This window comes from Trachemys scripta, chromosome 3 (genome assembly GCF_013100865.1).
Source record: "Trachemys scripta elegans isolate TJP31775 chromosome 3, CAS_Tse_1.0, whole genome shotgun sequence".
NCBI lineage: Eukaryota > Metazoa > Chordata > Testudines > Emydidae > Trachemys > Trachemys scripta.
Genome location: NC_048300.1, coordinates 43,402,160 through 43,415,171, shown reverse-complemented (window position 1 = coordinate 43,415,171; position 13,012 = coordinate 43,402,160). Strand labels below are relative to the sequence as shown.

Genomic DNA, 13,012 nt, shown 5'->3' with positions numbered 1-13,012 from the left:
TGCAGTGAAGGAGAAATCAAAGCATGCTCACTTGCTGTATGAGATAACAACCTGCTTCGGAGAGAGGCTGATGCTGCAATGACAGAAGCTTCCGCAACAGTCCACTGTGAAAATGAGGTGCTCTTAAGAATAACAGGTGCAGCAACATCGTCTGGAGTGAGACTTTCTCTCAGGTGGGACAGATGAGGGATGTCTAACACTCTGCCACTGGTTTGAGACTTAAAATGCCACTTATATATATTAGTGCGGACTTCACCAACTAAATGTAGGATTTGCAAAGCCTCATCAGGCTCTCAATGATTAAGACCTTGGCTGTGAGGGCAGGCGTTTTAAATCTGAATTAACTAGGGTTACCATACGTCCGGATTTTCCCAGACATGTCTGGCTTTTTGGTCCTCAATTCCCCATCTGGGAGGAATTTCCAAAAAGCTGAACATGTCCGGGAAAATAGGGAGGCATGGTAAGGGGACCGCCTCCTCCCTGGGGTTCAACTTTCCCGGCTCCCGCCGCTCTCCCCAGCGCAGCAGCAGCCGGAGCCCGGGAGGAGGCAGCTGTGAGCTGGGATGCTGCCGGCCGGCGCCGCTCGGCCAGGGCTGGGCCCGGGCCGGAGCCACTCGGCCGGGGCTGGTGGGGCCGGGGGTGCTCGGCTGCCGGCCAGGGCTCGGCCGGAGCCGCTTGGCCGGAACTGGGGCCCGAGCCGGAGCCGCTGGGACCAGGGCTGGGGCTGGGGTGCTCGGCCAGCACCGCTTGGCCAGGGCCGGGCCGGAGCAGCTCAGCCAGGCTGGTAGGCGCTGGGGTGCTCGGCTGCTGGCCGGAACTGGGGCCCGAGCCGAGCTGGGCCAGAGCGACCGGGCTGGGGGTGCTTGGCCAGCACTGCTTGGCCAGGAGCAGCTCGGCCGGGGCCGGTGGGGCCGGGGGTGCTCAGCCGCTGGCTGGCAGCCGGAACTGGGGCCCGAGCTGAGCTGGACTGGAGCGACCAGGACTGGGGGTGCTCGGCTGCCAGCCGGCGCTGCTCAACCAGGCCCGGGGGTGCTCAGCCGCTGGCCGGAACTGGGGCCTGAGCTGAGCCGGAGCGACCAGCGCTGGGGGTGCTCGACCAGAGCCTCTTGGCTGGCCGCCGGAGGGAGCCGCTCGGCCAGGGAGGGCGGACTGGGCCGCGTCTCCTCACACCCGCCGCCCAGCTCCAGCCCCAGCTTACCTGCTGCCTGCCTGTTTCAGGCTTCCTGCGAACATTTGATTCGTGGGAAGCAGGGGAGGGGGAGGAGCAGGGGGTGGAGCGTTCAGGGGAGGGGGCAGAGTTGGGCGGGGACTTTGGGGGAAGGGGCAGAGTTGGGCGGGGCTTGGGCAGGGAAGGGGCGGAGCCGGGGCCTCTTGGAGTGTCCTCTCTTTCAGGGGCTCCAATATGGTAACTCTAAATTAACAACCGTGACTTCAGTAGAGTTAACCTAGGTGTACACTGATGTAAGAGAGCTCAGACTCAGGCCTTGTGTATTTAAATCCCTCCTTTCCCCTCCTTGTATCTTTTCTCCCCTCACTGTCAGTTCTTGCATATTTCTCCCAGCCTATCACGTGACAAGATGTTTCATTTCATTTTATTTATTTTACAAATTTACATTTGAAATTATTTGTATATAAAAATTCTGATGATCTTTTACACAACATTAATGTTAAGGATCTTTCTATGTTTCTTGTTGTTCTTGTAAAATCACAATAAGATACAAGCATGTGGCACTTCTTTGCCTCATGCCTTACTTCACACCAGAGGTGTGCATTAATCAGCACTGCCATACAGTCTGTCATGTCTCATTACATCAGGAAAATGCACTCTTGATTATCCTGAATCAATCCTATGGTACAAACCCCATGATTTTCTTGACATACATATGATGTTCTGAATATCTATTTTGGCCAATGGCATTGCTATATTGCTCAAACCCATTACTCCACTTTGAATTCTGAAGCAGACAGACACTCAGCCACAAGGTACAGATGTGACCAAAATTGAAAAGAAAAGCAGTTTATGTACTGTACCACATTAACAGCTAAAATCGTTCCACATCACTGAGTTTGCCACAAAGAGGGACTGACTGGAATAGAAAAATGTGTTATCCTTATCGAGGCAATTAAAAGCACCATTTAAAAACAACAGTGACTAACGCAAAAACAATCAAACGGTATTTGTATTAAAAACTGTAAAAACAGTAACTACACTCCTCAACATTTGATGACGTTTAACTTTAACACAAAACAAAACAGTTCAAATAGCTGAGATATTTAAGAGAGGGACTTTTCCTCGATGAAAAAAAAAATCAGAAAGGAGAGATTAAAAAAAGAGACCTGATCAAAACAAACTGATCTTGCCAGCAATCTTCTGTTTTTCCCCCGAATATATTTATGTTCCACATCTAGTCACAACCCAGATTTTTCCCCAGCCCTATTCTCCAGTGAAGTGAAAAGCATCCGTTCATAACAGTCTGTTGCCATGTTAATGGTAACAGCACATTATCAATTCTTCACTTTGTATTTGAAGAAAAATAAAATAGGATGAGAAAGGATGTGAAGAAGAAACCTTTGTTTAAAGCACGAACAGTAAAGCTGGAAGAAAAAAAAGAGGAGGTGGTGAAACATAAGAAGAAATGGATGTAAACTGAGTTCAAAGAGGGTAGTGCTGGGCCAGTTTTTCAAAAGGCCTCCAAAAACATGCTTGGCAGCCACAAACGCTCCTTTTCCATCTGCAAACACATTCATTTCCAAATTTTGCAGGTGCAGTTGTGGCCATCCCTTTCCAAATTTGGTCCCTGCATAAAAGCTGCACATTGCCTTCCTCAAGGAAAATGAAGAGCTGGCAGTGGGATTCAGATTAGGGGCACAATCCACCATGGTGCTGAGCGACTCCTACAAGATGCAGAGTACTCTGATCTTCCTACACAGACAATAAACCAAATCCTCTAAGGTGCAGCATGCCGCCTGTGAGGTGCTGTATGCTTTCGAACCCCACTGACTGCAATGCGAGGAAAGGTGCTCAGCATCTTGCAGGATTGGGCCCCAGAGGCCCAATTCTGCAAGGGGACAAACACTAATACCACTCAAAACAATGGGCTTAAATTCTACAAGGTACTTAATGCCTCCTGCAAAATGGAATTTTTAAAAAAGGCACTGCAAGATGCACACCACCATGCAAGATCATGCCTGAAGATTGGAATGATCTAGGGACTAAAAATGCAATCTCCACACTTCTCCTGGAATTGTCTGCAGTGAGTGGGCACTGACTGACACTTGTTCAGAAAACAGTATTACACCCACGTGAGAAGCAGCCATGAGAGCATGTGGGGTCTGTTTGCAGAACAACAGTACAATGAGAACAAGTTGGTTTGCTCTAGACATTATACAAAGGCTTATTTTTAAGCACAAATGGTTGGAAGGGTGCCTCCTCTGAGTTAACAGCAAATAAAAGGCAGATTTATAATTTCTAATCTATGCAAATATCCACTCTGCAGGGCATCACAAAGACTGCTTTATCAGACCCCATGCAAATCCAAGGCGCTTTAAATATCCAAAGCAGACACAGCATCTCCACCTGTGATGGCTGGTAACTCGGAGAACAGCTGGATGACTAGAAAAGTTGTTGTTTAACTAGCCTGTAATCGAAATAGTGCCTGCCATGAATAAATCTTTTGCTAATGTGCCAAGACCCCTACTCCCAACCCAATTACTTCTGCTATAGTTGCCATTAAGGGCAGATAGTTTGAGAAATCCTAGAAAAATCTGTGGATAAACCAGGTAGCAAAACTACGTGAACACTTAAATAATAAAACTGCCACTGATTACGCAGCAAAAAGAGCCTGCACTTATATTAGACTCTGCTATGAATTTCTAAACTGGAAAGGAACTTTTACCAAAAATTTCTTGGTGTAGTTTTCTGCCACCATGGACTTTCTGTTATCTTACTCACTCATCCAATGATGAGTTATCATGATGTGCATTTATAAAGGCAACTATCACCATAGTTCATGGGCTCACTTCACGTGATTTAGATGAAGAGTCAATATCATCTTCCCAAATATAGGGCCCTGTTTAGGTGACTAATAAGTTGATCTGTAGTCAGTTTATTACTAATTCTCCTCTCTAGGCAAGGCAGGGCTTCAGGAGCCTCTACCCCACCCTGCGGATCCCAGTCCTTTTTAACTGATGGACAATTGTTATGTTAAAAGGCGTAACAGCCTTCCTATATCATTCCACGGCTTGCCCTCCCACCCCCGGGTAGGATTTCCAGAAGCGCTCAGTGTTGGCCTAACTCTGCTCCCATTGAAGTCAATGGTAAAACTCCTCAATTATGCCACTGCTGAGTGCTTCTTAAAACCCAACCAGTAAATGTCTGGTCAGCTGTGCCATCTTGGGTGGACCAGCGGGAGCGTAATACTGACAGTGGCAATTTGTTCCCGTCTCCCCTAACTTTCACCCACCTAGCTGGGAACTATTTCCCAATTTCCTCTTAAATCCTAGCATTTCTCCCCTTTGATCTTGCCTGCTCCTTAGTCACAGTTACTGGATGCTGATGTGCAACTGAGTTGTCGCTATCTGGAGGTGTTAGATGGAGTCAAGCTCATTTTATCTTTAAAGTGACAGAATTTACATTTCTGGGGTATAGTTTCCTCTCACCAGTGTTTTCACAATGTATGGAGTACTGTCATATCAGAGTCCATGTGTCACAGGGAGAGTGCAGGAGAGCACACAGCCAATTGGACATCTTACCTTCCCTCCACCCACACAGCCCAAAGGCCAAGGATGATTCCCCCCCTCTTCCATACCACAAGGAGTGGGATCTGGGCTCTTGGTTGTCCCTTCACTCCTGGAAGTCGGGAGGGGCATTTGGCTCATAAACCACTGCAGAACCACACTTCCTAATCTTATAGAGGAGGGGCAGAGAAAACTGTGTCAGTAAACGAAATGCCTGGAATTTTGAATATTTGTGGACTATGTGTATATTTGTTGCCCTGAACACTTTATATAACAATCCAGGACTATTAATCAAAGCCAGGAATTCCAGGCCCTGCAGTTAGTTGAAAGCCTAGATTAAGAGAGGAGTTATAGATCACACTCTAAACATGACCAGGCTTAGGCTTAGACATATTTCAAGCAAGAGCAAAATTCCTGAAGTAAGGTGCTCACCACCAGCAAGGCTCTCTCATTGGCTTCACGGGCAGTAAAATTTTTGGTTTGTTTTTGGTAGTTTTGCACCTTTAAATGGAGTGTTTGATCAGAAGAAGATACTCAAAAAAAATCAAATTCCAATTAATACAATTTGTAATTAACAGGCCAGATACAAGGTTGCTGCTAGCATACACTAAGGAGCAGTACTTCCAGGAAGGGGAGCTCTGGGAACTCCATCAGGAGGACCACAGCCAGCCAATACACCCTCAAATATGGAAGATGGCCTAGCACTGATCCTATGGAGCACTGGCTAGAAGTTAAAGCTGCCTCTCCTAGAAATAGGGTAGTCAAATCCCCATCATGGGGAGCAGCTGCCTCACGTGGAGCAGTGGTCGTATGAAGTTCTCTGTTTGTCTGTGGGTTGTTGTCATTACTTTACGTTTGACTATTCTCCATAACCATCCGGTTATTCAAGATTTGTCAGAAATTATTAGACTCTTTGCCTAGCTAGTCTTCTCCCAACTGATCTTTGATGCTTCAGACAGATATCCTCCACTTCCCATGGAGGAAGGGGGAATTCTTCCTGATCCCCACAAGTGAGCATCCCATGCCCTGAAAAACGAAATTTCTTGTCCTTATCTGGATTTGCTTAGCTAAACATTAGGTACAATAAGATTTTCCAGCTCCTTGATACCTAGGAGCAATTTTGCCTTGACAGACCACTGTAGAATGATGTAGGGGGTCGTGTTTCCTTTTTTTTATTCTAAATTTACTGCCCTTTAATTTCCACAGGCTCTTTGTTCTCCTAACAAGTAACATAATAGAAAGACAAAAGCCACCTATTTCCACTGTATCCTCCATAATTTTAATGCCTTTATAAATATAATATAATGTACCAGAGATCCATTAGTGAGTTACTATGTTCACTGTAGCCACTTAATGAGAAAAACTGTCAACCACAGCTTAAAGCACAAAATGTAATTATAGGAATCCACAGCCACTCAAACCTGCAGTACTCGCAAGTACAACAGAGGTTTAAAAGGCCTCAATTACCTTCCCAAAAAAATTACTTACAGCAAGACTGTCAAATGCCTAACACACCTGTGCATGGTAGTTTCTCTTCTCCTCTGTGAGAGCTACCACCACTGCAGGTCACAGCATCCAAGGATATGTCTACACTGCAGTAAAACATCTGCAGCTGGCCTGCGTCTGCTGACTTGGCCTCTCAGGGCTATATAATTGCAGTGTAGATGTTCGGGCTCAGATTGGAGCTCCTCCCTGGGCTCAGGGACCCTGTGAGATGGGAGGGTCACAGAGCCCAGGCTCCAACTTGAGCTCAAACATCTACACTGCAATTTTATAGCCATGCAGCCAAAGCTTGAGGCAGCTGACATGGGCCCATTGCAGGGTTTTTTTACTACAGTGTAGACATATCCCAGGGGCCACTATTGCCCCTTCCACCCAGGTGGGCAGGCCGGCGTGAAGAAAAGACAGTGCCTTAAGTCTGTCCCCCAATGTGTACACTAAGAGGAATGAGACCTGCTGAAGGGCTGGCATGAGTTTCTTCTCCCCTACCCTGAAGCAAGTGGGGAACCAGGGAATAAATTAGGACTGAGTCACAATTCACTCTCTAGGCAACCTCTTATCCAGGGCAGATTTTATTGTCAGTCTAGTCACCAATTTGGCAGGAAGATCTGTCAGAGTCTAAATTTCCAATGGTGAAAGGACAGGGTGGCAAAGATGTTCCTTTTAAAACTAGGGCTGTCAAATGATTTAAAAAATTAATCGCGATTAATTGCAGTTTTAATTGTACTGTCAATAATAGAATATCATTTAAATATTTTTGGATGTTTTCTACAATATGCGAAGTGCACAGTGCTCACTTTGTATTATTTTTAATAATCTTAGTCATGAAAGTCCATTACAGGTAGGACCCCATAAATGTAAACAAACTTGTTCGCCTTAGCGATTGGCTGAACAAGAAGTAGGACTGAGTGTACTTGTAGGCACTAAAGTTTTATTTTTGAGTGCAGTTATGTAACCAAAAAAAAAAAATCTACATTTGCAAATTGCACTTTCATGATAAAGAGATTGCACTACAGTATTTATATGAGGTGAGTTGAAAAATACTATTTCTTTTGTTTATCTTTATTACAATGCAAATATCTGTAACCAAGAATAATACAAAGTGAGCACTGTACACTTCACATTCTGTGTTGTAATTGAAATCAATATATTTGAAAATGTAGAAAATCATCCAAAAATATTTATAATAATTTAAATTGGTATTCTATTATTGTTTAACTGTGTGCTTAAAATGGCAATTAATCAAGATTAATTTGTTTTGAGTTAATCGCTTGAGTTAACTGCAATTGACAGCCCTATTTAAAACTAAAAAACCTCCCAAATTAAATCCACCACTCCCCTGACAAGAAAGAAATCCCCAATTTTCATGTAGAACTTATGTAAAACTCAGTGGTTTACGTGCCCCCTTCACTCACTTGCTCTACAAAAGCTAGCCACGGTTTCCTGAATTTTGCTGTCATCATGGTGGAAAGTAACGCATAAATAGTGAACTTATATAAAATAAGGTTTGAAATTAATTGCAATCCTGTCATGAACTGCAGGAGGAGAAAGAAAATCACAAGAAAGAAAAATATGTCTAGAAAACAAAACTAAGATTTATTTACAGCAGAAGTTATTAAAGAATATAAAGTAGAAACCAAAAATGTAAACAGATGTTATGTGTGTAAGGCTTGTAGAAGAACACATGAAAGCACATGAAGATCTGGCAACTATATTACCCTTCTAACTGATCCAGACACAGAGGTGAAATGGGGACAGACACATGGATAGAGTTGAAGCAGCAGACTGCAACTTTTATTACTCAAACACAAGGGAGGGGCGTGACCCATACTCTCCTATACCAGACATTTAAGTGGTTCCACTGCAGGAGTTAGGGGGCTCCTACCATATAATCCATAATTCGGGGTAGGCTCTCCTCAGCCAATTCCCCAGGACTCAGCTTGCTCTGAGTCTTAGCCCCTCCGCACTGATGAGGGGGTCAGAGGATGCCAAAGAGTAAGGACTTTGTCCCATAAGGGCCACAAGATCTGACCCTATGCCATGAGCCCAAGGCCCATCAGCAAAATCCTAGGTCTTTTTCCTCTGGGCCCATTCATTGTACCCTTTTAACTGCACTGGAAACCAGCAGTAAATTGTTACAAATTAACAACTCTACCAAGTACATCAGTTAGGTACTAAGCGCATTCCTACTTAATCCACTGTGACTCCAAGATGCTGAAAAGAAGGCAAAAATGCTCCCTGGGTTTCTGCCAATTGGCCCTGTGAAAGATAAAATTCCTTCATGATCCCCAAACAGGTGACAGGTTAGACTCACAGCATCTGCCAGGCCAGATTCCCATTTCTAGTTCAGGGTGGGTAGGGCAGGCTTCTGGAATGGAGCCCAAAGAGGCTCTGCACTGCCTATGCTCCATGTTAAATTCCTGGAGCTGGGCTAGGCAGATCAGTGCCCCACTCCATCAATGGGCGCCAGAGATCCAACGGACAAGGAGGAGCTACGTGGAGCCCCTCAGTGAGTGTCTTCCTCCCTCGCTGCTGGGGCTGTCCCTCTTCGCAGCTGGCCCCATCAAGTTCCCCTGCCAGTTGATGCAGGCAGGCAGCATTTTTATCTCCTGTTTTTAATGTGTATTTTATCATCTTGTTTTTGCAGAACACTAGCTGATGCAACACACAGAGTAAATCTTTTCAAATGGATATGCCAACTGGTCATGTCTCTCACTGGTTTTACTTGGAACTGGACAGGAAGGGAACAAAATAAATGACACAAAATCTTAAAAATCAAAACCCAAAAGAGTAATTGTCCATTCATACCCAGGTATGCCACAGATTTACTATTAACAGCACGACCAGAAGGAATTCACATACCTTGTGACCTCCTGCTGCAGTCGGGACACATTGGGCACATAGAACATTACCCCAAAGAAAAGCAAAGGCTCATTGGCAAATTTGTCCAGCTGTTTCTTCAGAGGTTTTTCCAGTTCTACCCATCGTGCTTGCTGGCTCTTGCTGAGAAACCAAAGGCCAAAGTAGTGTGTCTAGATAAAGAAGTGAAATAGAGACAGTTTATTTTCTGAGCCAGTTTACCAAGCCCACACACAACTGAGGTCATCAATACAAATAAGAATGGAAGGCAATAGTGTGTCAATTTTCCCAACCCAGATGCAAGGCCAAAGTTGTCTTTTGCTTTCGCTCTTACTTCTTAGGACTAATTTGAAGAAGATGTCAAATAATTTTTGAAATACAGTGTACATCACAATGCAGGATCAGTGCTTTTCACTATAGCAGTCGTGTTAGTGTATATCCGCAAAAAGAACAGGAGTTCTTGTGGCACCTTAGAGACTAACAAATTTGTTAGTGTCTAATGTGCCACAAGTACTCCTGTTCTTTTTGCTTTTCACTACTGTCTATACAGGGTTGAACATTAAGGATATGTCTACTCAGCAATTAAATACCCACAGCTGGCCTGTGTCGGCTGACTCAGGCTCACAGGATTGGGCTGTGAGGCTGTAAAACTGCAGTGTAGATATGCATCTGTTGCAGAGAAAGTAGATGCCAACTGCTAAGTTGAAAAATACCTCTTCTATAGGAGGGTTTTGAGAGGGGTGTGTTGGTAGGGCCTTCCCTCCCCCATTTAGCACAATGAGATACAAAGAATCTACACATGGAACTTTAGGATTAAAGTAAAAGATTTTATACACATTAAGACTTTTTTCATGAAGTTTTGAAAGGTCTCGAATTCTTTCTGTATCAATATGAAAACACATTATAACAGCTCAATTTTTCCCCCCAAAACAAATGTTTTCTGGCCAGCTCTAGTACTAATAAGCCCTTAAAGTGTGATGTTGGCATGTGTTAGAAATCATTGATATTTCTGCATGTATATCTACTGTCTAATAACACATGTACATTCCAAGAAATTCCATGTCATGTACATAAGCCTGGTGCCATGTGGAACATAAGGCATTTTTTAGAAAACTCTGGAAGAAAACCGTACCAACTTTTTTTTCACTACGGCTCTTTGTATGTGTGTGAAAGGTACCAGACTGAATTCTAGCAACATGTTCTCTTTCTATCCACAAAATGGGTACACCCGGGGTAGTGCCATCGCAAACTTCCCCTCACAGTACCACTTTGAAGTACAGTTCATTGCAAGTGCTGCTTCAGCCACTACTGGCCTCTTTGCTGAAATAGTCTACAGTGTTGCAATTTCTGCTAGTTGTGGCTGTGGGTTTTTTTATGTGGATACTTGTCCAATGAAAACTGGTGATCTGTGTGAAATGAGCTATTTATCTTAATCCAAAGAGCCATCAGAGGGTACCAACTTTTGGGAATGATATATCTGGGCTTGTTCTGAATCATTTGCCTAGAGATGAAAGGCATTCTATTCCGTGACAATACCCAGAAGGCAGAGTCTCCGTACTTGTGAATTATAAACCTTGCTATACAGGAGGTCAGTAATCTTCAGGTTGTTTAATTCCTTTAGCATTATAAAATATTTGAAAGTGTCAAGAATTAATGCCTCAGTGAACTTTCTTTTCTTTTAAGTCAGGTAGCTGAGATTCAGTTAATTGGTACAGCTTTTTTTATGAGTCATTTATCACATACATAGAAAACTACTCTGTGCACTCACAAGTGTATCCAGCCTTTCAGTTTGTGACTTACTTCTCCTCCCTTAAAGCATTTAGCATATCACTTCTTCTACATTCCATAAATGCCCACTGTACTTTCCACCTTTTCTTCCACAGGTCATTATTCAATTATCTGAGATGCATTGGACTGCCTGTTACATCTACCAGAACATGCCAGAAGTTTAGAAGTCAGAGGTGAATTCACTTCATTTTCCTTGGAAAGTTTAAAGTAGTTCAAAATGTTTGATTTTATTTTTTTCTTAGTTTTTATTCCCAGGGTAAAATGACTTCTGCTGTTCAAAGCCTCTTATTCACAGTATTTATATATTTTTTCCTAGCCTTTGAATAACAGATGTAAACTTTAGACTACAAATAATCTTGGTTATTTGGGTGATTTTTAAGATCGCTGACATTGGAAATCCAAGATGACACAGATTACTGCAAGCCCTTTAATAACTTGAAAGTTCAGTACAGTATCTTCAGTAAGGCCTGTGTCATTTCATGTTGAATGTGAACTAGTCAGTTTCAAGAGTTCATGTATTAAAAGATTTCTTCTGAAAGGTGGTAAAATTACTATACTTTATTCTACTCCCACACATTCCTTTTCCTTGCAATCTCTCCTCTCCTCCCACTTACAACTAAATCTAATCTAACCTAGCAGTGAATTAGTAAGGAAGGAACATTCATTTGATGATTACATATATGGAATGATTATGTAGCAGGAAATTAGTTTTAACTGTGTGATTATTATTTTTTTAAGTTTATACTTTGGGATGCATTGTTGCCTCTAAATGTTTTATTCTGCCCATTCCTTTAAAATCTTGATGGAAATTCTACACTGATTTTAAACAAAACAGGGACCGTTTGCCTCACCTTACCAAACAACTGTAAAGAGTAGGGCAGAAGTCACAATTTTCAAACACCCTTGCCTATAATATGCATCGTATTATACATTTTTATTTAAATACCCTTTTTCATCAGAATTTGAGGTGGTTGGAATTTTTCTTTAAATAAAAAGTTGCAAAAAGTTCCAACATTTTCAACATTGTTTCCATTTTACAGGGTTTAATATACTTTTTAATATATTTCATATATTTTTATTGAAATTTTTATCAAAGACTTTATTGAAATGTTTAGTTTTACTTTAAACTGGGTACCAGTATAACCCTTCCTCCTATTGTTCTACTAATGTACCTCAACCCTGACGTGGAGGGACCCCAACTATAGGGATGAAAGGGATTTCAATATCTGTTCAATTGTTGGCCTCTTAGAATCATAGGGTTAAAAGAGACCGCAAGGGTCATATAGTCTAGCCCCCTACCAACATGCAGGATTTGTTGTGTCTAAACCATCCAAGACCGATGGCTATCCAGCCTCCTTTATGAAAACCTCCAGTGAAGGAGATTCTACAACTTTCCTAGGCAGTCTGTTCCACTGTCCTACAGTTCTTACAGTTGGGAAGTTTTCACTGAGGACATGTCTACCCAGGGACACAACAAAGGTGAGCCAAATTAACTGAAGGTGTGAAGTTAAAGTGCATTAATGCACTTTACATGGTGGGTTCAAAGATATAATAATCAATTCATTAAAAATGAACAATGAGACCTTTAATAATACAAAACTTTGTTGTAAAGGCTTAAAAATTCCACAACTTTCAGTTTAATAAATTTTTGCTATACAGTAGTACCTCAGAGTTACAAACATCTTGGGAACGCATGGAGGTTGTTCGTAACTCTGAAACGTTTGTAACTCTGAACAAAACCTTATAGTTGTTCTTTCAAAAGTTCACAACTGAACACTGACTTAATATAGCTTTGAAACTTTACTATGCAGAAGAAAAATGCTGCTTTCCCTTTATTTTTTTAATAGTTTACGTTTAACACTGTACTGTACTGTATTTGCCTTTTTTTTTTTTCCGTCTCTGTGGCTGCCTGATTGCAAATGAAGTGTGTGGTTGACTGGTCGGTTCCTAACGCTAAACTTCTACTGTAACCTGCAGTCTATAATAGAGACGTCCCTACTCATTTGTCAGACACCATGGTGGGAATGCCTGGAGGAGAAAGGCTAATAACACCTATTGAAGTAATTAACTTAAATCAAAGGACTCTAGTGACTCAACACTTATTGGTATATTCAGCTATAAAGCCAAG

The 13,012-nt window shown here is 42.7% G+C and overlaps 1 protein-coding gene across 5 annotated transcripts in view; it reads right to left on the bottom strand.

Moving 5' to 3' along the window:
• PTPN14 (protein tyrosine phosphatase non-receptor type 14) overlaps nucleotides 1-13,012 on the bottom strand; it is a 182,333-nt gene that overhangs the window by 84,648 nt on the left and 84,673 nt on the right. For all 5 annotated transcript variants that reach the window (XR_004644977.1, XM_034764563.1, XM_034764560.1 and 2 more), the window contains exon 3: nucleotides 9,100-9,269. Coding sequence is in view for 4 of the 5 variants with exons in the window: in XM_034764563.1 (XP_034620454.1) it covers nucleotides 9,100-9,269 (170 nt within the window). In the remaining variant the exon portion in view is untranslated. The remainder of the gene's footprint in view (nucleotides 1-9,099; nucleotides 9,270-13,012) is intronic.